The following is a 24,264-nucleotide window of genomic DNA, read 5'->3' on the forward strand; positions in this document are numbered from 1 at the left end:
CTCCCATAGTCACATCATGTACTTACACTTAGTCATACCCCAGCTAAATAAAGAGTAAGGGTGTATGTGGGTCAAGAGTTTTTTTTTTCCTTTTTTGTGAACGCAAAACTGCAATATTAATGATGACAGAACTACAGTTTATTCCTGGTGGCTCTCAAGGTTAGTCATCTTACAGAAAAGTTAAAACAAACAGCGTCAAAGCATCGGACAAAATGTAAAAAATGCAGCACAAACATATGAAAGACAACCACGAGATATAAAGGTCCACTTAACCACAGAGAAAACATGCAAAGATGATCTCTACATCTCTACAGCAGCTTTCAGACACAGACACATTTGTAGAAGTGCCTTACATAATGTGAGGAAGATAGAGTAGGAAGAAAAAAAAAGTACACAGTAAAAAATAGCTCAAGATGTACAGTAACAGAGGAAAGGAGGAGAGTTTCATATATATCTGAAAGTGGTTCAACTTTTGGAACATTTACCGTCAGATCATCAGGAAGTTGGTTTTGTCTGTGTCTGTTTTTTTCTTCAACTTAACACCTCTATTTAAAACTCCAACTCAAACAGATTACATTTATTGTAACTGCAGTGAAATGTCCACAACTAGTCCAAATATTTCCATCAAAACTGTCACAGTTATTTATTTTAATTTATATACAGACATCAGCCAAAGAGCAGCAGCTGTAACTAATAATACTACAGGGAAGAGGAAGCTGGTTGACCAGTAGCCGTTGTCACACACTTTGCAGCATAACTTCCTGCTTGTGCATCTGTGTGTGAGATTGTGGTTCTGACGGTAGGGCAGAGAGAGAAAGAGAGAGAGAGAGAGAGAGAGAGAGAGACAGTTGGTGGATTGGGTAGCAAACGGCTTTGACAGTCACTAGCAGCGTTGCAGTTGACAGCAGCAGAGAGCAGAGTAATGGAGCCACAAGAGATCAGAGAGGGATACTTGGTGAAAAAGGTAAGAACTACTCGAAAATACAATTCATCTCCCTGGGTCCCATTTGTAGAGCTTGAACTTGTTCTTGTCAAGTGTAACATTTACAATATTATAGCAGAAATAATATTAAAACTGAGAGCTCCATTGGAACTGCAATGAAAGGTAGAGATGTTGTGAATTGCCAGAGATACTTAGAGGTTTGGCTTTATAGAAACGCACTCAATAAGTCGTGAAGAAAACACTGACTTCAAAGTGATGCAGTCGCAATAACAAATGTGAGTGACAGAACAAATGGCAGAAGGTGTCATAAAATGTTTAAGTTTTCAAACAATGATGAGACAAGTATCACAGTGGTAATGAACAATCACTAACTGTCAGTGCAGTTTTAAGGTTAGTTGATGCATCAGTAACTAAAACTGGGAAAGAAACTACAAACCTAAATATCCAAAAACCGTCACGACAACACAGTTTCCTGGACAAACAGGAGAATAAGGTTACTCCACATCTAGAGGAACAGTTGTGAATGTCACATTAAAGTTGCTACATAATACAGAAATACACACTTCTGTTCTACAGCTGCAACATGAACTCCAGTTCCTGCTTCTGCTCAGAGCCCAGAGTAAAACATGAAACGTGTTTTGGATACACACATTTTTCTAGCTCAAGCCCTTTGTGACCTTTTGCTTTTGTTTCATAAAGTGAATTTTAATTCATTACTTCTGTGTGCTTATTTATTCTTTTTCATTGAGTTTGTCCTGAAGCACTTTATAAACCCTGTTTCAACACGGGTACTATGAGTAGCCACAGATGTACATAATAGTCATGGTTGAAGGCGTTGTCAGAGAACATTTCTTCGTCATAGACAGAGTGGTGGAACAGTCAGAGATATTATGCAAACAGCTGATTAATGGTGTGGCTATTTCCATTCATGACTGTGTCAAGAAGAATGTAATGAAACACTAAGCTGAAAGTAAAAATTGGTCAAACAACTAACTTGTCCAGCAGTAAAAGCTCATGTAAAATTAAGAACGGACGAGCGCCAGATACCTCAATTGGTTATTTCATGTAGGCAGATTCTTAAAAAAAACAAACACACTACAACAAGGTCCTATATATTTTTTAATATCAACAATGAATTGATCAGATCAGTATTTTTTCTGTGTAACCAAACCTTAAAATACAGCTTATTCCTTTGTTGTAGTGCATTGTGGTCCAAATGTGTATCAATCAAGTGGCTGAAAGTAGTCACTAACAAATGCACTATATATTGCTGTTTAAGTATTGTTTGCTAAAAAACTACAGATCCAAGCTGTTAGGGAAATGACTGTCTTTTTAATAATGAAAATGAAACTAAATATTTATAACCATTTATAACCAAGGATTACTTCTTCATTTTTTTTTTTTTACAAATCCATTTGGGGATGTGTGCCACAAACAGGGCAAAGAGGACAGAAAGTACTGAGAAATGAACTAAATCATTGTGGGGTTTGCTATTTTCATCAGATTTGTGAACATTAAAAAAGTCCCAATTCATGTTAATACCTGTGGGAAGAGAAATCAGCACTGTGTATTTATGCCTCTGGTTTTTGCATACACAGATTTTTAGTATTGAACCTATATACAATTTTATGCTCCTCCAAAGAACAGAGCTAAACATGGACGGGGATGTTTTAAAGGTCTCAAATATTATACTTTTGTTTTATTTGAAGTTTTGATATCCATAAAAAGTTATATTTGGGGGTTTAAGTACCCAAAACATGTCAATGTAGTTTTCTGAGTGATGGAATATAAATATTGCAGATATCAGATAAACACTCCAAAGAAACCAAATCCTGCAAAGCTGGATTGTGGGTCCGGATAGGCCAAGCTTGAGACATGGCTGGGAGTGGTGACTGCTTTGTTGTGACATCACAACTTCACAGAAGCCCCAATGGCTTGTTTTACAGCAGTTTCTGAATATGGGCTGTGTGCATTTCTCCATGGACTGAGCGCTTCGTTACTTTCACAGTATTAATATAGAACCTAGACCTATTTTATAATTAAAAAAAAAAAAGACATGGAAAACTCTATTTATACAATTTGAGACCTTTAAGAATTAACTACATCTCCATATTCCTTACTACTCAAATAAATTATGACTGGTTCAGTATTCTGCTACATCGTGCAGGACGTGAATAACGTGAATGACAAGAATGACAGCCACAGTCGCTCAAAAAGCAAGAGCTGATATTCCAACATTGTTCCGTTCCACTTCCCCTGCATAGTTGAATTATTTGAGCACAGCCACAACTCTGCACACAGCTTTCCTGTGATGCCTGAAGGGGCGTGTTTGAAGGTTGTTTTGGTAAGACTTTGTTTCTAACATAAGTTATTTAACTTTAAATGTTATAAATTCTCAGGAGCATGCCATGCTGAGAAGACTCACATTGGTCAAAACAACCCTTCTCCTGTTCCCTGAGGGAATGAAGGGAGCAGAGGACATTGCAAGCTGAACAGGGCATGATAGGGTTTGCTCAAAACCAAACCCAGTCAACTGGATCATTTATTTAAAAAGCAAACAAACAACAAACAAACTCAAACTGGTCAAGAAAGGGGTTGCCAAAGTCAGGGTTTTTTTCTTCAGCATATGAATAAACCAGAAGTCTTAACTGTAGATTCATTTCTGCATTTTCATGCCCTAATACATGATCAGCTAAAAATAATCTACTTTCATTTTTTGGATTGTATGTTGATCTTTCACCTCATGTCAGCAAACTCGGCGTGGGAAACAAAAAAGAATATTTATAGAGAGAAAATCATGTCAAACTAGTAATTAATTAGGCATTTTCATGTTATGTCATCTGAATAAAAAGTTAACTCTCTCTTTATGTGAAACTTATGTACTTTTGACGTATCAGTGAGCTTCCATGAACACTGCATCAGATTTGAAGGTCACTGTTGAAAGTAAGAAGCGTGATGTACGGCATTATTCATGGTAGTAATATTTGGACGAGAGAAGATGAGGAGGATATCAAAGTAACAGACATGAGGACTTTTGGGGTTTACACAGAGATGTTAAAATAGGACTAAATCAAAAATATTCAGTCAATGTACAACATGCCCTTTGTAGCAACTGCTTCCTCGACCAATACTTTTGCTCAAGGCCTGTGGTCACCTGTCTGTATTGTTATTGATCCTCAGGGTACGGTGCTAAACTCCTGGAAGGCAGTGTGGGTGGTGCTGTCAGATGATGGGATAGAATTCTATAAAAAGAAAACAGACCATTCTCCGAAAGGAATGATCCCACTAAAGGGAGCAACACTCCTCACTCCTTGCCAGGACTTTGGCAAGAGGACGGTAAGAAAATTATACCCTATACCTAAAGGTATATGTATCAGAACTAGTATTGAAGAATAATGCTGTGAAAACTCTCAACATTTTCAAAATAAAAATTTTTCTCAAAATTGGTTAAATTTAAATTTTCCTCATATCTAGGGGAAAATGTCAAGAGAAAACAGAAACTATAACAGTGTGACTGACTAATAATGCATTAATGCTCCATTTAGCTGGTTTTCAAGATTACAACTGACAAGAAGCAGGACCACTTCTTCCAAGCCTCACATGTGGAGGAGAGAGAGTTTTGGGTCAAGGACATCAAGAGAGCCATTACCTGTCTGCAGGGGGGGAAAAAGTTTGCTAGGAAGTCCACAAGACGCTCCATTCGCCTGCCTGACACAGTAAACCTGAAGTATGTTCTGTGACACCTTTTTGGTGGTGGAAATAATAATTCGAGAAGAGTTGTTGATGGATTTATTTTATTCTAGGGATTTACCTTAGCTGAGCCCCATCCTCCTCAGGCCCACATTGTTTGTAGTAACAATAAAGGCATCAGTCCAAATTTTAAGCAATTTGTGGAAATGTGTCTTTGATATCAGGCAGGAAACAAAAACAGTCTGTTGATTTAGCCAGGGAAATTGTAACTGTTGCTGGCAGGTTTTATCAGCTGTAGTGAGTCAGCCAACTAAGCTAATGTTAAGTAATGTGATTTGGTTGAAAACTCAGTAGCTCATGAGTAACCTGTAAAGGGATCTTAAATATCCACTTGACAGCCAGACACATTAATTATGCTGCCTAGGTTTGCCATGCTTAGTTACAGTTGCTAAGCTGTTATTTTCCCAATGGCTGTTTGGGGCAGGGTTTAAGTAAAGGGTCAATTGCTTGTGCTTAGTAATAGAGTGATAGTATGGGAAGACATGTTGACAGTGTTCACATTGTGTTTTCCCAGTGAGCTGTACACACTGATGAAAGATCAGGATGATGGAGTGAAAGAGTTAAAACTGGAGCAGGACAATCGAGTCTTCAACCACTGCTTCACTGGTACTGCCATTTTGGTTTTATTGATGTTACAACCTGTTTTTTGAATGGTCTCACAATTTTCACTCGTTCCCAATTTTTGCTCAGGCGCAACAGTGGTTGAGTGGCTGATTTCAAATGAGAAAGCAAGAAACAGGCCTGAGGCCCTGATGTTAGCAACAGGGCTCCTGAATGAAGGTTTTCTCCAGCCTGCAGGAGACCTGGCAAAAGATGGAGCTGAGACTGGAGAGCAAACAGCCTTCTTAGATCAGACAAAGGCTCTTTACTACTTTGTAAGTTGATGCATGATGCATGTCAAAAAGTTACTATGTGACATAATATTTTATGGTTATTAGAAATTGAATTTTTTATGTCTTTTTTCATTAATACAGAGAAAATATCAGTATTAATAAGGTTGGGGCTATTCATTCATTCAAAAAAAAAATATATGTGTGTGTGTGTGTAATGTTTGTGTGCATGGCTGTTCTTTGTGGCAGGCAGACAGTGGATTCTTCTGTGAAGGCTACTCCAGTGATGAAGATGTGCTTGTGAAGGAAGAATTCAGAGGAAACATCATAAAACAGGGGTGCTTACTTAAACAGGTGAATCAGAAAGAAAGCACAAATATCACAGTGTTTTAGTTGCACTTCCTGCTTTTACACTGTTATTTACAAGAAAAATAATAACGATGAGAAGACATTGTACTATGCTGGCACTCCTTGTAATTCGTCACACTCACTGAAAGAGGAAGTGTGCTTCACTTTTGCTTGTTTGCTGTTAAGTGGTGTTCAGCTCATCTGATGAGTTATTTCTTCACAGGGACATAGGAGAAAAAACTGGAAGGTGCGAAAGTTCATACTGAGAGATGACCCTGCGTTTATGCATTATTATGACCCCTCAAAGGTAAACTTTCTGACTTGTACAAGTGGAAACACAGAAAAGAATCACTTCAGCACAGTTTCCTCTTCTCACATGTTGTTTCGCTCCTAGTTTATTTCTTCTTTTGTCTCATTTCTCTCTTGGTGTCAGGGTGAAGACCCTCTGGGCTCGATCCATCTCCGTGGGTCTGTGGTTACAGCTGTGGAGTATGTGCCTGATGGTGAGTGAGACCATTGCCTCATGAGAAATATGGCTAGTTGCATCACTACTGTGACAGACTGTGACGAGGAAATATAATTGGTGTTTACTGCCAGTAGTTTCTCTTCAAGTCATCCCTTTTAACTCCTCCTACTCATCTCTTCCTGGTTTCAGCCAAAAAATATGACATTGACGGCAACCTCTTTGAGATCATCACCTCAGATGAGGTTCACTACTTCCTCCAGGCTGCTACAGGCGAAGAAAGAAAGGAGTGGATCAAAGCAATACAGGCAGTGTCAAAAAGTGGAAAATAACAGGAACAGCGGAGCAGCAGTGCAGTGTCTGCCAGGCACAGTTGATCCTACTGATCTTAAAAGCTTGATAGATCTGTAATTATGTTTAACAGTGTGTTAGCTAAGTGTAACTAAAACATTATCTTAATGTTGTGCTGTGTCATTCTAGATTAACTGGAATGTTTCTCCCCTCTATACACTATCAAACCATGATGTTTTTGTGAAGTATGTAACTAACTAAAGAGAAATAAAAGTTATATTGTCTACATTTAACAGTATAAAGTTTTATCACTAATGCCAAATTACATTTGTGTATAAAAATGATGTCACACTGTTGTGATGTGTGGCAATGAATTAAGTGAAAGGGCAGACACAAACCACAGAGGGCAACTCCAGGGTTGTCTACCCCAGTTCAAGACATACCTACCTAATGGCTACCTAAGAAGCACTTTTAAGAGAAAGTGGCAGGAAATACTGGAACGAGTTGAGAAAAGGAACCCTAAACACTTAAGGGTGATGCTCTAGAAAATGCATCAGCCATAACATTTTCAGAAGCTTTAAGTTGCCGAATATCCAGCTGGAAGGACTTTAGGAACAAGCACCATCTCATCAAGTGTTGATTTTGGTTCTGTAAAGAATGCAGAAATGTGTGGGGGTTATGATCAGTTTACACCACCAAATGCCTGCACCCGCTACTTATGTGTATCTCAAAGTGCTGTAATGCCCAAATCAATGAGAGTGCCTCATTATCTACAACTGAGTAGTTTAGCTGGTAGGCGTTAAACTTGCAGATGTGTCCAAGAGGGAACATCTGAACACAGGGTGGTACAGCTCATTTAATCTAGACTGTGGCAAGTATCCAAGCAATGACTCAAGTTTAACCAGGGTCTCCAGGGTTTTGGATTAGTATGGAGTTTGACTGCAGCTATAACATCCTCTTGACCAACCAGGTCATAAGGAATAGTGACAGCAACAGGCTTTGGTTCCTGACTGGGTTAGGGTGCTTTGTTTTTTGCTTTAAGTGTTGGGCATTAATTTTTCCAGTAACTTTGACCCAAACAAAGGTTACAACTTCAATTTGCATACCCTTTTCCCCACCAACCATTATCAAACACCTTGGCACAGGACTCTCCACCTCACCACCAAACTTAGCCGGGCGGCGAGTTATCCTTCCCTCTGCAGGTATTATATTGTAGCGAGAGTGAGGGGGATTCCCCCAGTGAGTGACGTCAGGAGAGGGGACTCCTGTGTGTAATTAATGATTTGGTGCAGCTGTGACTGATGGCAACATGGGAAGAGACAAACAGTGAAAAGATGGGCAGAGGGAGCATGACGGTGTTGGTTTTTGTAGTTTTAATAGTATGGAGTGGGAGGACTGATTAAAGGGGAAGTGACGAGTCGTGGGCGGGGCAGTGTGCCTTACCTGTAGTGCCTCCTAGCGGAGGGTGTCAGCATGTCAAGTATTGCCTTATGCTAAAGCTTAGCCATGTGGGGGTGGTTTGTCAGTATAGCGTGCCGTGTTCAAAGGTGTGCCTCAAAAGCTAGTAAGACTAGCCCTGTGTGTAGTGTGGGTAATGTGTGTTTAGAGCAAGCCTTTTGTGTGCTGTGGGTAAAGTAAAGGAAGACGTGTGCCCTCATGACTGTCGCCTTGTCCAGCTGAAGCTCTCCACCCATTTCTATGAATTTCATGATACTGTATTAATAAAGATTGTTCCTTTTTGTATACTATCCCTTCCCTCTGTGTGTTTATTCAAGGGTTCTGACATTTTTAGCACTTATTGCTGGGTAAACCCACATTTATTACAATATGCATTCATGTGTACTCATCAGCTAGAAATGGGTCTCTATTACTTTTTTAACCTAATGCTAATTATGTAGTAACATGTACTGGGAGGATATCATGAGAACTAAAGAGTTAATTCCCTCAACTTTCAATGCTTTTCACTTCAGAAGCTGTCAACCATCGCCTGAACTGTATGTTCAGCTCACAGACAAGTTCAACATATGTCTGGCTCACTGACCTCCATAGCTTCCTGAACTGCTGACAATAAGCTTCAGGCACCAATTCATAAGCTTTTTGCAGTGCAGGATTAACCTTGTGATAGTCCTCACTGTCAGCTATGCTTAGTGCAGAAAATGCTTCTTGGGCTTTACCAGTGAGCAGACATTGTAAGAGCAACTTCTTCTCTAGATCAGACCACTGTCATGTTTACAGTTTAAACAACCAAAATAAGTATCCACATCCATCTCATTAAATTTTGGTAATAACCTCAAGTTGTATGCTACATCAAAGGTTGCTGGGGAAACCCCAAGAGAAAATGGGTAAGATTTACCCTCTTCAACCAGGTCCAATCTATAACACTCCTGTTGCAATTCAAATTCATGCAACCTTGTAGTTACATTTAGCCTTTCAATCTCAGTTCTTGCTACCATTGATGAATCCTGTGCTTGTTCGTCCTTTTCATTTTCCTGCTTATACTGCAGCAGAAGTAGTTTTTTTTTCTGTTCAAAGGGTCACCAAAGTAAGACAAAGGAAAATTTGACCTTCCCTGCAACAGGGGGCCTGGTGCTGTTTCCTCAATGGCCATCACATCATTTTTTGAGCAACTAAGCGCTACTAGGGTGGGTAGAACTTTAAGCTGTCTTAACTGAGCCCTTAAAATGGTCCACATAGCATCTTTATTAATCTGTTTAGGAAGATCTAATTTATAATATTCTCATAGCTCAATACCTGGTTTTATGTACACTCACCCAAAATTTGCAATCAGGGGCACTGCACAAATTCATACAAGGTATCTGTCCTTTAAACAAGACCAAAACAGACAAATACTCGAACCACTAAATCTGATATCAAATGACACAACATTACCACCATGTTACTCAAACCAGACAGACCTTATATGGCAAACAGCCATCAACCAGCCACTTAGTCATTATGCCTAAACCAGGCTACACACCAAACCTTTACCCTGGTATATCTGACAATTGTCTGTTTGAACATGTAAGGCAGGAAAGAGGCTGTCATTTCAGTTTGAGGCTTATTATTTTACCCGGTGTGGTTTTCCTCTGTGTTCACTTGTCTTTCAAAAGTATGAGATAGTTTGAGCTATCATACAAGCGCACTCAGTTTCCTGAGTGTGAAGTGTGTGAGTCTGAATCATATTCTGCCTTCACAGTTCATTGCCACTTTGTGGCTTTTAGGCGTGCATGTGTGAGAAAATGTATGTTTTGTATGTATTCAGTATCAGCCACAGTATGAATGATGACTGAAGTCAAGAAAATTAAAGAACTTCCAGTTTATGACAACTTGATGCTTAATTTCATAGGGCTGGACATCGGTTCTGTCAGTCCTAATTATATTATACTTTTACCAATAAAGTGTTTCCTCCAACAAGGCATACTGAATCACTTTGACAGCACTGTCACTTTTCTGGGGTAACAGGTACCAATGACTCACTTGCTTGCTTGCTCACAGAGCTGTTATTTTCTCACCATCTACTCTTCCGTACAGCTCATATGGTAGATAAGTAATCCTTGATTCAAAGAGAAAAATCTGAACTAGTCAAATAAAGTAACAATACTAATGTTTGGTGGATTGGAGCCATAATGATTGCACTGACTGGTTTGGGAAGTTTCTTTACAGATTGTCTGATGTTTGTAGAAGGGTGGGTATAAGCTATATGGTTTTGACTGCTGCCTTTTGACACTGAGTCATTATCTTGAAAGTGTGAATTGCACATTTCTGTTTTCAGTTTCAGTTGTTATTTATAAGAAGACCAAAGTTAAGATCGATCACTTACTGTGATGTTTCTATTTTCATGATCAAATAATTGTTATTGACAATCAGTCCCAAAACACACATTAAATTTGGCTGTCTGCATGTGTGGGTGTTTTACCATTTTAACACAGGAGGGCACTATATATCAACCTAAGACTGTTGCTGTGAGTCATAGCTAAACAGGGTCTTGCTTTCAATGGTTGATGGTCAATTAACTATACTCGAAAAACATGGTCAAAAGTCAAACTGCTTACACATTGTACACATGTAATGCTGTCAACACCCTGTGGTTCATAACCCACATACAGTCTCAGAGCATGGTTTACGTATGTCCTTCTCAATAGGAAACAAAATCAGTCATACTTCTGTGAATCATGTTTGGAAGACAGGGACTGTGCCCATTCAATAAAATACATTCAGAATGTTTGTTGATCCCCTTGAAGGTCAAATAGATACAAACAGGGATGTGGAGCCCACCACACTGGGAGAAAAACACAAATAATTCAATAGAGACACCATCACAGAATGGTCACCCGCACCACCCACAGTCAATCTTTTCTGATCAGTAAGTGATGGAGGCAGATTAAAGTGTGGCATCAAGACACAGCAGCTCTTTTAACCATTGGTTAAAAAAACAAACAAGAAAAAAAACTGATTCTGGAGGAGGAGAAAGCATCCCACTGCCCACGCTGTTCAACCAACACACTGTCAGCACAGATGGAGATAGTGAGCTGCTATTCCAGCAGGCAATGCAGTTCAACAACTGATACAGTAATGAATAAATGATTAAGTATTGATTTCTTTTGTTAAGAAAAATGCAGTGTTCTTCCTTATAAAGACCACCTGATGAAAACCATATGAAAATTCAATACAGTTAAAATACAGTCAAAAATGTACTTATGTACTGTAGGGTTGATGTTTTCACAAAATGATTTAAGAGGTTTTTTTTAAATCCTCTTCTCAGCTGAGAAATAAAAGAAAAAAAGAAAGAGCAGAATCTATCAAACTTCCTCCACTGGAAAATGGGAGAAATAAATCAACAAACAAGCAGACGTACAGAAAAACAATCTTTTATCTAATCCTACTCACTCTCATGTCGATGCTTTTAAAATGCTTCTTTTTCTCTTTAGTTTTTGGCACTCTGAACACTATGCCAGCTCTATACCACCAAGAATCAGAGGGGAACAAATTTGTAAAGTAATGTTATGTGGGAGGGAAAAACTGAACACAAACATGGCTAAGTTGCCTACTTCCATGTAGTAAGAACACTAAGAAGCCAAATTGTGACTCCTCCAGCTGTCAAGATTTTTTCTATATTTTAATTTAACTAATTGCACAATAAAGTTGTCATTTTTTTTAACCTCTGATCTTTATGTCTCTGAAGTCACTCAAATCTAAAATAGCAAAGTGTTTTAGTGCAGCGTTGACTTATCCTTGGCATGGTTTAACAGGTAGCATTTACTTTGTAACTGTCAATAAAACTACAGTATTACTAAGTCGTTGTGTAACATAGATAACATAAATATGTTGCTGACAACATCTCTACTGTGTGATCGGCACTATAGTGGCATAGTGACAGTGGCAATGAACAATTCTGATGTTTTCCACGTGCTGTTCCATTCAATTGCAGGAAGATGACCACTTCTCTATTGTTTAGTGTAAAGTGTAAAATGGAAAACGCATGTGAATGGCATTTTTAAGTTCATCAGAATTCATTTGGGGATGGAGTCAGAAACATCAGGCAGCTTTCTGGCTCAGACCTGGGTTTGGCTAAATCAATCATTTGACAGCCTTTTTTGACCAGCATGGAACAAAGCTTACCTCACGTTTGACTGGCGACTCCCCAAGTGGAGTCTTTTATACAAGTCTGCTCTCAAAAAACATGGTTTTAAGATTGGATCCGTTCCCTGTTGTTAGATCACAGTTCAGTTTCTGCCCAGGTAGAGTATTTCAAAGCTCTTCAGACTAAAAGCCCATCTTCAACAAACTGTTCAACAGACACAGACTATGTCTACAAGATTGGACCTGTTACCTATTAACAGCATTTAAAATTAGTATACGCTTTCTTTGTTCTAACTTCAAAAGGTTCTGATGTCTGACTCCCCAGCTAACACATTATGTACTGGAGATGATATGTTTTTGTTCTTTGTGGAAAGACATATTCAGAGAACTTCATCACTTATTAAGTGACAAAAATGGTCATATACGTATAAAAAGAAATGTAATATTCATTTAACACATTCCCATTGTTGCAGGATAAATCTTTCCATCTTGGCTAACAGGACACTTTACACTGATATTCTGTGATGTGCATAATGAGACGCCACCTCATCTTTGATGAAAAAAAAATGTGATCTGAAGCTGAGCTGCAGTTCAAACATAAAATTCCACTGATGACGAAACCGAACAATCCACAAAAGCTTTAATGGGAATTTGGAAGAAAATATCTTCTGGTGGACATAGAGGTCTAACTGCTTCAGAGATCAGGGATACATCTGCTATTGAGGTCTGCATAGGTCCATCCAGCTGAAGATGAGTCACTGAATGGTTGATGAGAATGAAAATGATGTGACTCACTTCACAGTCAAAAGATCTCTGGGAGATTTGGGCAACCTGTTAAAAAGTGTTCTCCTCCACCATCATCAAAACAGGAAGGGTGGCGTTCATCCCTCCAGTAGATTTTGAGAGACTTGTGGAATATTGGGCATAGCGTTCAGGTACATGCAGAAAGAGCACTGAAGTCAAGAATAGTGAGTGTTGGGGCCCAACCATGCAGTTACTTTATGCGCAAGCTTTGTTGTCTCTGCTAAAAGATGGTAAAACCGAAGCATTTAGTTAAAAGTGGCCTAAATCTGCATAATGAGCTTTAGGAGGCACAGGTGTGGTCAATATTACAAACTCAATATGTCATAAAAAGACCATGATGTTTTGCTTCTCTATATTTAAATGTAGTTGATTGTTTTTGATTTTGTTATCTTTAAACTCCACATTTCCCTTTCTCTTTCTTTTTTTCAGGCTTACTCACATGCACACATGTGCATTTATTTAATAATAGCCCACCCAAAACAATATATTCTTGGACAGTCTGTGTTATTTGGCATGCCAGGTCAGCATGAATAAAGCAACAACTTCCATGTAGCAATAGTTGCCTACAACAGAAATGACAGAATAATTACTCCCTATAAGAATGGATTATTTCAAAGAATGACCCTCCCCCTGCACATGATGTGGATAACAAACACTGAATCCATTAACTCTAGAGTGAGGAGCATACAACAGACTGTGAAAACTTTGTCACAGTCCCTGCATGTTTGACACTATGATACTCTGCATACAATTCTCTGAGCTCCCACATTTCTGTACAAAGTAATCAAACATATAAATACATGAAGTACATATAGTAGAAAATTAAATATCAGAGCTGTCGTGGTGATTCATTTAAATTGATATATGAAATACAGTTTGCCCACCCAGTTCAGATGTGCTTTTTGGACTTAGAAAAACATAATGACCACATCCTCCAGGCTGTTTTGTGGACTAAAACTAGAAAATGACCAAAATGCAACTAAAACTAATGTGTGTTTTTGTCAAAAAAAAAAAAAAACAAGACTAAAGCCAATTCATAATCAAGTCTTATAAGCTTACCTCTGTACAGCCTGTTTAAAGGGGCTATTTGTAAATTTTCTCTGCCGACGATTGTGGTTTTTAGCTGGGAGGGGATGGTGGTGACTGTCACTTGACAAGAACTTTAGCCATTGTTGTCCTTATAATACAAGAGGTTACAATATGTCCTCTGAGCAGCACTATGTCTTCTGGACAGATTGAAGGTTAGCTGGTTAGCGTGCTAACTTCAGTCGAAGTAAAGACGTCAGAAACAAGAGTTGACATTGGTGTTACTTTCCACCACTAGAGACAGCTCTTGGCGACTAAATGAATAAAGTCTGATGTTGAAGTTGTAACTTTTCTTCTACACTGGTTTGTAAACAGATTTTGATGCTAAAGTTGACTATGTAGCAATACCAAAACTTGCAAATAGCTACTTTAAGGTATATTTAAGTTTTAGATTATTGGCTGTGGAGGAATTACAAAAGATATCTGAAAATGGACTTGCTGAAGCCTAAAGTCGTTAGTTAAATCTATTTTCATGAAAAGAAAGCTTCCCTTTAAACACATTATATCCCACTATCTGTTCTAGCCTGTCCTCCAAAACTGATTCATTTGCAAATGCATCAGGAGCCTTTCTACAGACCTCCCTCACAGGCCCATAGGGAATAATTGTCTTTTTGAAACAAAGTGCATCTATGTTACTGTGTTGAAAAGCCTTTTCCATCCTTACAAATTTTAACCTGATGTTTCCAAGTCTTCAATTTAAAGTACAAAATAGTTTGTTTGTCAGTACCTTCCAAAATGACTCGCATGAAGAAAAAGATTACTCTCAAGCTTTTTGTCATCTGTCATTCTTACAGTTAACAAAAACTAGTGGTTTAAGGTGAGGGGAAGATCACCTTTATGACAGCACTTTCCTCAACTGAGAGAGGGAAGTCATTATTGCAAGAAGAGGTCACTTGTTAGGAAAATGGAAACATACAGTTGGTTGTTTTGACATTGTGAACCAACACTTTGAACCAAAGACCTAAGCAGTCATTTCTCTGAGTGGCACAATCACCCAAAAGTAATGCACTTTGAGCTGCCATGTTTCATAGTACAACAAGCCAGGTTGACAAGAGGGCAGAAGATGCTTGAAATAATTCACAGAACTTGTCATTTTAAAAAGTCATGCTGGAAGCATTTCAGTCTGGAATATTAACTTTCCAGACACTATCACCTCACTTCACCTCAGTTTGTCCTGGGCTTCATTCAACAAAACATGTGTCCTTGTAGTAGAAACAATTGTGTCAGTATACAGTCTTTGATTATGAATAGAAAGTAATGGATCCAATTTAATGAGAGGTTATAGAACTGACTAAACCCCCAAAGACATAAATTTCATGTTAAATTCATCAACTATACTGTAGTGACAAGGAAGTGTTAGTTATAGTACTTGGCATTCAACTGGATTAAGGCGGATGTCTACCAAGGGTGTTATCATCAATGTCAAATAGGCAATAGTTTTATGAGTATAAACTTTATAGGAATATATTTAGAGGTAAATCTTTTGACTGTAACGATGCATCTGTAAGCTGTTTGCTGTTGCTAAAAATTCACGACTTGTTTTATATCTCAACAACTTGACGTCTGTATCAATAGTCTGGATGCAAAGTCAGATTGATAACATATTAAAACAAGCCACTAATACAGTATATGTGTACATGTTTATGACACTGTTTCCGACTAATATTGTTTTAAGTTTAGTTAGATAATACTTCTCATTTCATGCGAGTTGCACACATACAACATTTTCTCCTTATTTTTCTTGTTTACCCTCTTATCCCCCAGGAGGAGAAGCCATTTCCAAAGCCAGCAAACCAGAACACTTAATTTTCTATTACTCTGAGGGCCCCTCCACGGCACCAGAGAGGCTCATTGGATTTGTGCTGCAACTGTCCAGGTCACAATAAATGACCAGTTCAATAGTGTAAAAAATAAGGTTTGCCACAGCAAGAGAGAGTAACAACAGGGACATAACATATATAGTGCTATTATTAATTAACCTTTTGTTTTAGTTGAATTAATAATAAAGAATCTGTTACATTTTTATCTATATACCTGGCTTTATTAGATCACAGTGTAGGTCAAAGGGAAGATCTATATCAATGGGACAAGTACAATATCACTGACAAACAATAATAGCGAAGTAAATATTATGGGTTTTTTTGTACTAAAAGATGTCTCCTTCCATTGTCTTTTATAGCTTTGATAACTCTTTTCCTTTGCTTAAAGTAATCAATTTTCTATATCATCACGGTGTCTTCATGTCTGACAATGAGACCTCTGACCCATGCAGACAGTAAGTTAAAGATGTTATTGACAAAAGCCGTCTTTAGTATTTGAGCTGGTGAGATTGTTATTGATGGATGGTCTTGAAAGGTTGATGAAACCTTGTCCACATGTTCAGCTATGCTTACTTGTCCTTCTCCTCTTCCTCTCTGATGTTATAGAGGGGCTAAAATCTGGCCTTGGCAGGTTGTCATCGCTATGCCGTTCACATCTTAGGAGGGTAGAGCCACGCTAACAGATCATGACACAGTGGGATGGATGTTTTCCTGTTCGATCTTATGCCTGGTGGGGCTGAAAGTCAGAAAACATTTTGCTCAGCAGGATGTGATGCAGGCTTGAAGAATAGAATGACATGCATACACCACATACTTAATTATGTCCTGTAACATTACCATGCTCAAGTTTTACATGAGAAACTGCTAATTATTAATAAACTGGATTATTTTTCTTACCCTATAGTGTATTGTTACATGTCCAGCACTGTAAAGCGTCCTTTTGCTGATAACCAATAAAGATTTAAATAGCTATTGCTTTACATCACATAATTAACATTCTCAGTGTGTCAACGGCAAGACAGCAAATTGTTATTTACCTCAACGTGTTGGCAACCCTGCTTAGCAGGTCGTACTGTAGCTCTGTGAATCATGTCAGTTTCATGATTGATGACTGAGAGCAAAAATGGAGTCAATTAGAAAACAGCCATGGCCTTATGTAAATGCTGAGCTCCATCAGTTGATTTTAAAGAATGTACATGTAATATTTATGCTGAACCTAAGAGTTTGTATGTATAAAAGTAACAAATAAAACAATAAAAATCTGACCAATTTTAAGAACAATGAATAATAAGATTGTTCTTTAAAATAAAAACACACAACTTCCTCTCAGTTCACACCCTGTGGTTTAGAGCTACCTGTGACACTGTATAACAAAGGTCAATGGACAAATGGGCACTTATTCATTTAAGCTGTTAAAGGAACAGTATTGATCAAATTGTTCTCTAGTGAGCACAAACTGAGGCTGAAATCAGAATCATTATTCGTGACCAGCCAAAGATTTGCTGTCACAGGAGGTCTGCAAAGCTGTGGGCCATATGAAGGTAGAAAAGTACACGATAGGTGGCCTTAAGAGCCCTGGTTTGTTGTCTAATCGTCATTTGTCCACTGAACATGCTAGCTCCCGGCAACACCTATACCCACCTGCTGATCTGCCAGAGGAGATTCTTGCCAGTTTCTTGATGAAATTGGGGGAACTTCTTTCCCGTCAAGAAAGAGCAATAGTGCTCTGATATCTGTCTGTTAGATAGAGCCAGGAGATGGTTAGCTTAGCTTAGCATAAAGAAAAAACAACTTTTTGTCTTTAAACCACTAACTTTGCTACTTAGGAGGAGGAATACCGTTATGTGGAGAAACTATTGATGTATGGAACATACTGAATAAAGAGTACTGTCTGGATCTGGTCTGGATCACCATTTGTGACTGCAGCTGTCCTCCATGAGGAAGCAAACTACAAGCCTTTAGAGCCACCTTTCAAGCCCACAGGCTTTGCGTTTTCAATGCTCAAAGGTCAAATATCAGTGGATTTGTTTCTCTAAAATAGTTTAATACAGAAATGGCTGCCATGTCACAATAAGTGGCATCATAGGGCACTGTATTTGTTGAATCACATTAACGGGTGAGAGTTCTAATAAATGGATGGAACAATTTGGGTACCAATAAATGCTGATGTCTGTAAATTGAATTCCCATTAAAGGAAAAGAAGGATGTCTGTGTTAGGAAGGCAGTTTGCAGTATGAGCCAGCTACATTTAGGAAGGAAAAGAAAGAAGCAACTTCTTGTTAATGTCAATTGTAGCTTCCTGGACAGACTCATCTTGTTGGATCTGCTTCTATTGACAGTCAAACTGGTCGACAATATAAGGAAAGCTTTTTATACACCACACAGCCTGAAGTTGTAACATGAAGTGTTGTGAAGTTCAAGCCAAGCACTCTGGATAGACTCACTGTGCTGGATCAACTCCTGATGAAACTGAGAGGAGCTGGGCAGACAGGTCATGAGACAGACCCATCACTGTCCCACAGATGAACATCGCACACACACACACGGGTCAGACTGTATACAGCCTGGTGGGAATGCAACATCATACCCCTTTTACATGTAAAGTGAATTATCAACATCAAGTAATTTTGCATGTCTTTGACTTATCGAGACTTTTTAAATGCTCAATGCTCTCTTCAACATATCAATAGTAATAATCACTGTTTTAACTATGGGGAGACAGTAGTTGGAGTCTGTCTAACAGAGAATGAGTAACTGGCTGAAAGATGTCAAAGGAGGATGACTCAGACTCTTAAAAGCAAGTGATGGTGGACTGTTGAAGATGGTGAAATGATGGCACATTCATTCTGAAAGATCCATTAAAAGAACTGTAAAGTTGTGAATTGACATACATGCATTGTTTATGGTTGTGATGTCGACACAAAACAAGAGTTATTGGTCAAAACATTGTATATGGCTGGAACACATCTTTGGCTATTTGCATTCTGTCTTCTGTCAGCTGGTTTCAGTTTGCTTCTCTCCTACTTTCTGTGATCACATATACATTTCAATACAGCTGAATTTCCAATAAATTGTTTTTTTTTTTTTTTAAATTAATATAAAAAAAATGCTCACTCAGAAAATTACAAGCTCATTCACATCAGCTGTTGTCAACATAGAGAGGTGTGCCTGCTGGGAAACTCCGACCTTGAATAGTAGCAACTGTCTTTTATGGAAAGCAGCTAAGATTAGTCCAAAATGTCGTTAGATTTGTCGTTAGGTGCTTCTTTCCTTCGGGGTGGATGTTACGACTCATATTGAAAGAGCAATGGCCAATAGAGAAAGTCCATCACTCAACTGACAGACCAATAGTGTAACTTCATCACTCAGTCAGTCAGTCACCTACATTCTCATATATGACTGCCCCTGCTGTTGCAGTCCAGCCAAAAATACACAACAGTTACAGAGGGTTTAGGAATAAATATGCTGGACATTGTTGGACGAAAAAATCATTTTATGGTCTGAGGAATACAGACCAGGTTCCTGCTGTTTGATGAGAGGAATAAAGGATAAGGATAATCCTTCCTGATTTCATGCAAAACATCATGCAGTGGATCAAAAGTCTACATTTGCACATGGTATGGAGTGTAAATTCGTGGCAGATTGAGCCCCTTGAAAAAGTATTGGCAGAATACTACATCTAGACATCCCTGCCAGTCAAGTGTGTGTGTCCCTTCTCTTCATGGCAGGAGTGCATACACCTTCCTTTAATCACATTATTTTTGTGAATAAAGGATAATTCCTGGTGCCCAACAAAAAGATTCATTCTAGAAATGTGAGAATGAATTAATATTACAGGATTGCTTTGTGAGGTGTGCTATAATTAAAACCAATCCCAAAATTACCTGCATTTACAGAAGTCAAGTGAAAATCCAGTATTCATTCTTAACTTTTCAGGTGATTCAGCCTAATGATGATAGTCTATGTAACCCACCTGGTGTGTAATTCCACTTAGCAGGTGTATCCAGTATTTAGGTTCTATGAGGAGACTTGCATATAATGAGGCAGAGAAGGGACTTGTGACATTACTAAACCTCCTTCAATAACTTACAGCAACAACAGAGTTCTTGCTTTTTTGTGATTGACTGTATTGTATTATTTTTTCCTTGCTTTCCTTGTCTTAATCCCTTTCAGTTATTAGAACAATAACCTTTCAAATGTCCAATGTCATTTGCAGTTATTGGAACCATAACTTGCCACACACTCTTTCATTCCACAGTTCTGAAAGTTGACCTCAGTAAGAAAACAACAAATAAAGACAAAAAAACATGAGCTCTGAAAAAATGAAATAGTCTGTACCCACAATATCCACTGTAATGTGAAATTAGTCTCTGTTATTTTACTCTATTTAGTGTCTGCACTCAGAGTCCTACCTCCACCCAGGGTTAGGAAAACTGTTCTTGTTCTCAGGATGAAGATGATGAAGATGGTGAGATATGAGGAATGATGAAGATCCTGCAAAGGGTGAGAAGGTGGTGATGAGGGAGGTAGAAATCCAGGAGGCATTGGGGTGATGGCAACTCAAGCCACACAGTTCAGTCTGGAATAAGTTCTCAACGGAAAAAAAAAAAAAACAACCTGCACAAGACGTGCAGAGCAATTGTTTAGTTGTCCATATTATTTAACTCAGTCATTCTTTATAAAACTATAATTAATTAAAATTAACTTATTTCCATAACTATACATCTTAACAACATATAATCTCTAATTTATCTTAGTTTTACTTCACTTGTCCAGGTGACTAAAACATAACCAAAATATGTGACATCCAAATCGCTGTTTACCTGCATCTGAATAATTAATAACCAAACATTAACTCAACAGTTTCCCATATTTATATAATTCAACAATGTAAAGCAAAACCACACAACTGATAATCTGAGTGCTAATTTGCTAATTACCAATCAACTAACTCACCTGAATGCTCAAGGGGTCGGCACCTCCGTGGCTTCTGTGTTTAGCCAGCTAGCTAACTAAGTCAGTTAAATACAAACGCCGGTTTGAGCCGGCAGCTCCGTGGCTTCTGTGGCTATTTAGCTAACAGCTAACTCACCGGGGTTCTCAATATAAATGCCACTTGAGTCGGCTGCGCCGTAGCTGTTGCGACACACTCTAATCTCTCTTTTATGTCGATTCACTTGTTACTCTTTCCACTTTTTCCAAGTGATAACCGTCTTTTATCAACTTTCCTGCATAGGAGCTATCGGCTGCCCGGTGTTGGTCTGTGTTTCTCTCCAACATGAATAAAATCGTGCCACTCCCACACTCACTTCACTCGCCACAGTACGCCAGTAGGGGGTGCTAATCTACCATAGTAACTGAGGGAGTAACTAATGAAATATTGTCAGATCTGTTTGATGACCTTAGACGAGACATTATAATAATGATTTTATTTCAATGGTCTTTTAAATTTAAATAAGATGATAACTGTGACTAGACATCTGCTACGACTGACATATTAACATAATGTGAGGATATGACTACCTCAGACTACAGGCCTACACTACATAACCCTTGACCCATGACCCCCTAGCACTGCATGGATACTGTTATAGCATGATCCCCTTGTTCGGAAACCAAGAAACCAGGTAGGTGTAGGGGAACTGAAGGGATTGTGTAAAACCAATGGCTTTTTTAAAATTTAAACATTCCTGTATTCTCTATTCTGAAAATATTTGTATTAATTAATGTCTTAGTTCTGCACTATATATATTTCCCTTTTTCAGGTAGGAGAAATAGGCTATATGAAGTATAGTCTGTGAAGTATAGGAAAATACATGGCTTCAGATCAAGTGGGAAAAATAATATTCCGGAGGAACGGTGATGTGTAAACACTTGAGTCTCACTGGGAAAGAGCCCACTCGAGCCTAATAATGAGAGGCTGAGCTACCCGGTGGCAGGAAAATATATATGTTTGAAAATGTTGTTTATTTGTACAACCTAATAGCAGGTTCTACAGGAAAGTGAGGTATGGGGGGGGAAACACCCATGCGCTAACTGACAATTCACCCACAGGGGCCAGAGCACAGAGACTAATGGGTACAATAAGCAAGGACCCTGATAATGGGAAAATAAACATTTCCCAGCATCAAACAACAGCCTGTTAGAAAATTAGCATAAAAGGCGACAATCTTCATAACCTGTCAATATACTAAACAAGAACCTAATGGCCCGATTGGGAGACACATGACTAAGCTTACTGTAAAACAATAAGAGTGACACACATCATGCAATGAGGTTGATAAGAAAGAAGGTCAGCATATGCAATTCAAAGTAAATGTGTTCCAGACAATATCTCATTACTACTGTGCCTACTTTACAGGCTAATGGTTTGGAGCTTGTTAAATTGTGTATGTGATTCAGAATGTGAATGGCCTTTTAAGGTCACTGCTGTGACTTCATATAAAATTGTTATAAGCACTCAGCTGGTCAGGATTCCCTCCATAATGGAAACAATGCCCGCTGATTTCACCACCACAGCAGCAAGAGGTGGGAAGTAAAAAAGTAAAGTAAACGTTCCACCCTCTGCTGGCGCTGAAGTGCTCCACTATACTGCTGGTTCACACCTGATTGCAACAATATAATGCACTGCTACAGTTTAAAGAATGAGACTGGCAATGCTCTATAGTTTGTAACTGTCAACAAATACCATGAAAGGACCAAGACCTACAGTGTATTAGTCCATCTCTCAACACTGTCTTTTCAACTTTCTTAGCATGATAGTAGCTCAAAGCCATGAAAGCCATGAATGCAGTTTCCACTGTTCATCAATAGAATGGGCTGTAACCCCAAAGTAGCTATGATGTCAAGCAGTCACCAGTAAGTACAACTGTCGCTGTGAACTCCAACTCCGTTGCTAGTTTTCCCACTCTTTCATACAGCTTATGTATCCTAGTGACAACTGTAAATCTCGAGGGCAGCTCTTAAGTTGAGCCGTTGGGGGCAATCCGAATTATGTCACACAGACCTTTGTCCTCTGCTACATAAATTGGCCAGCCTGCTGTAGCTATCCATTTAGAGTATAGAGCAACTTCTGATATAATCTGATTCACATGAAGGCTGAAGCAGCGCTCAATTAATTTGTAGCTTCAACCACAGTTGATACATGTCGGTCAATCAGAACCTGTTTTAATATAAGCAGTGTTGCCACCTCCCCCTCTGGGTTGTTTGAGTTTCTTGATAGATTAGTGGCCTATCCATTATGTATCATGCCTTTTAAGCCTGTGTGCTGTAGACTCAAGCAATGCATGACCCCGAGCAGTATAAGTGGGTTAGTAATGTGCAGATGGCTGTCTTCACTCCTCTTTCAAAACAATCTTTGGTCTCAACATGTGTGGTATGTGGTCATCAGAGAACTGTCCCCTGTCCTTTAGATGTAAGGTAAACTACTGAATCATGACATGAAGAGAAGCTGAAAGTGTCAGCTGACATTTCCAGCATGAAAGCACATGGTTCCAACCCTTACCGCATAAGAGAGAAGAGCTCAGACAATATTTCGCAAGAACTTGGATTATCAGTGAAATGTACAGTCGATGCGTTTTGGAGAGAAACTCATTGAAGCAGTCTTTTACCCCAAAGTGATGATTCTTCTCGATAGTGACGATGAATTTGAAGCAGTAATGTCAATTCCCTTCAGCAGTCACCTAACAACAGTTGAAGACAAAACATCAAGTGACACACAATACCGTACAATGAAAGAGCCCTGACCGTGTGGTTGCGAGATGATGTTAAACTCTTTAGGGCCTCCAATGTTCAGCTGCCCATGAACATATTTGAGGCCAGGGGTTCAGTGGTAGTAATGCTGTCAGGTGTTGTAAGTTAGGATGGCCTACCTTTACCTGTTAGTCCTGTGATGATCCGGTTCTCTTCCCTCAGCAGTTTCCTAGGAATTAGTCATATTGGATGACTGTGCACCTCATATTGTACATTCAGTGCCAGTGCAGAGTAGTGTGCACGCTTTGCAGTGAGGTGTAAACAAAAGATGTGATGGTCAGAATGGTGGATAGGTGTCAGATATAAAAGTCAGATTTTCATGCAGGTAAACAGTGTTTGCAACCTCCCACAGCCCTGTCATTAAAGTTTGCTTTTTTATGAAGTGTAACCGAGATCTTTCCACAGGTTTTGCAGAATTGTCCAATATCAATGTATGAATACTAATTTTCCAAATTTAAGATGCAGAGAATAAAAGATTTATTCTCACACATGTATATATAAACTATTTGGGATGCATTTCGGGCTGTGACAATTAAAGTATGTATCTCCAAAATATGTTGTTTTTTTTTGGTTTTGCTACAATTTTATTCAGAGGCA

The 24,264-nt window shown here is 38.7% G+C and overlaps 1 protein-coding gene across 1 annotated transcript; it reads left to right on the top strand.

The window, feature by feature from the left end:
• Positions 1-835: 835 nt before the first annotated feature.
• plek (pleckstrin) lies at positions 836-6,913 on the top strand. The gene is made up of 9 exons (XM_023426638.2): positions 836-964; positions 4,124-4,279; positions 4,489-4,670; positions 5,208-5,299; positions 5,384-5,568; positions 5,773-5,877; positions 6,095-6,178; positions 6,305-6,374; positions 6,527-6,913. Exons 1-9 carry the CDS (start codon positions 923-925, stop codon positions 6,664-6,666), a joined length of 1,056 nt encoding a protein of 351 aa, XP_023282406.1. The 5' UTR covers positions 836-922; the 3' UTR covers positions 6,667-6,913.
• Positions 6,914-24,264: the final 17,351 nt, after the last annotated feature.

The sequence above is a fragment of the Seriola lalandi genome, unplaced genomic scaffold (assembly GCF_002814215.2).
Source record: "Seriola lalandi dorsalis isolate HSWRI2012SDOR001 ecotype SW California unplaced genomic scaffold, Sedor1 jcf7180002054832, whole genome shotgun sequence".
NCBI classification, from domain to species: Eukaryota; Metazoa; Chordata; class Actinopteri; order Carangiformes; family Carangidae; genus Seriola; species Seriola lalandi.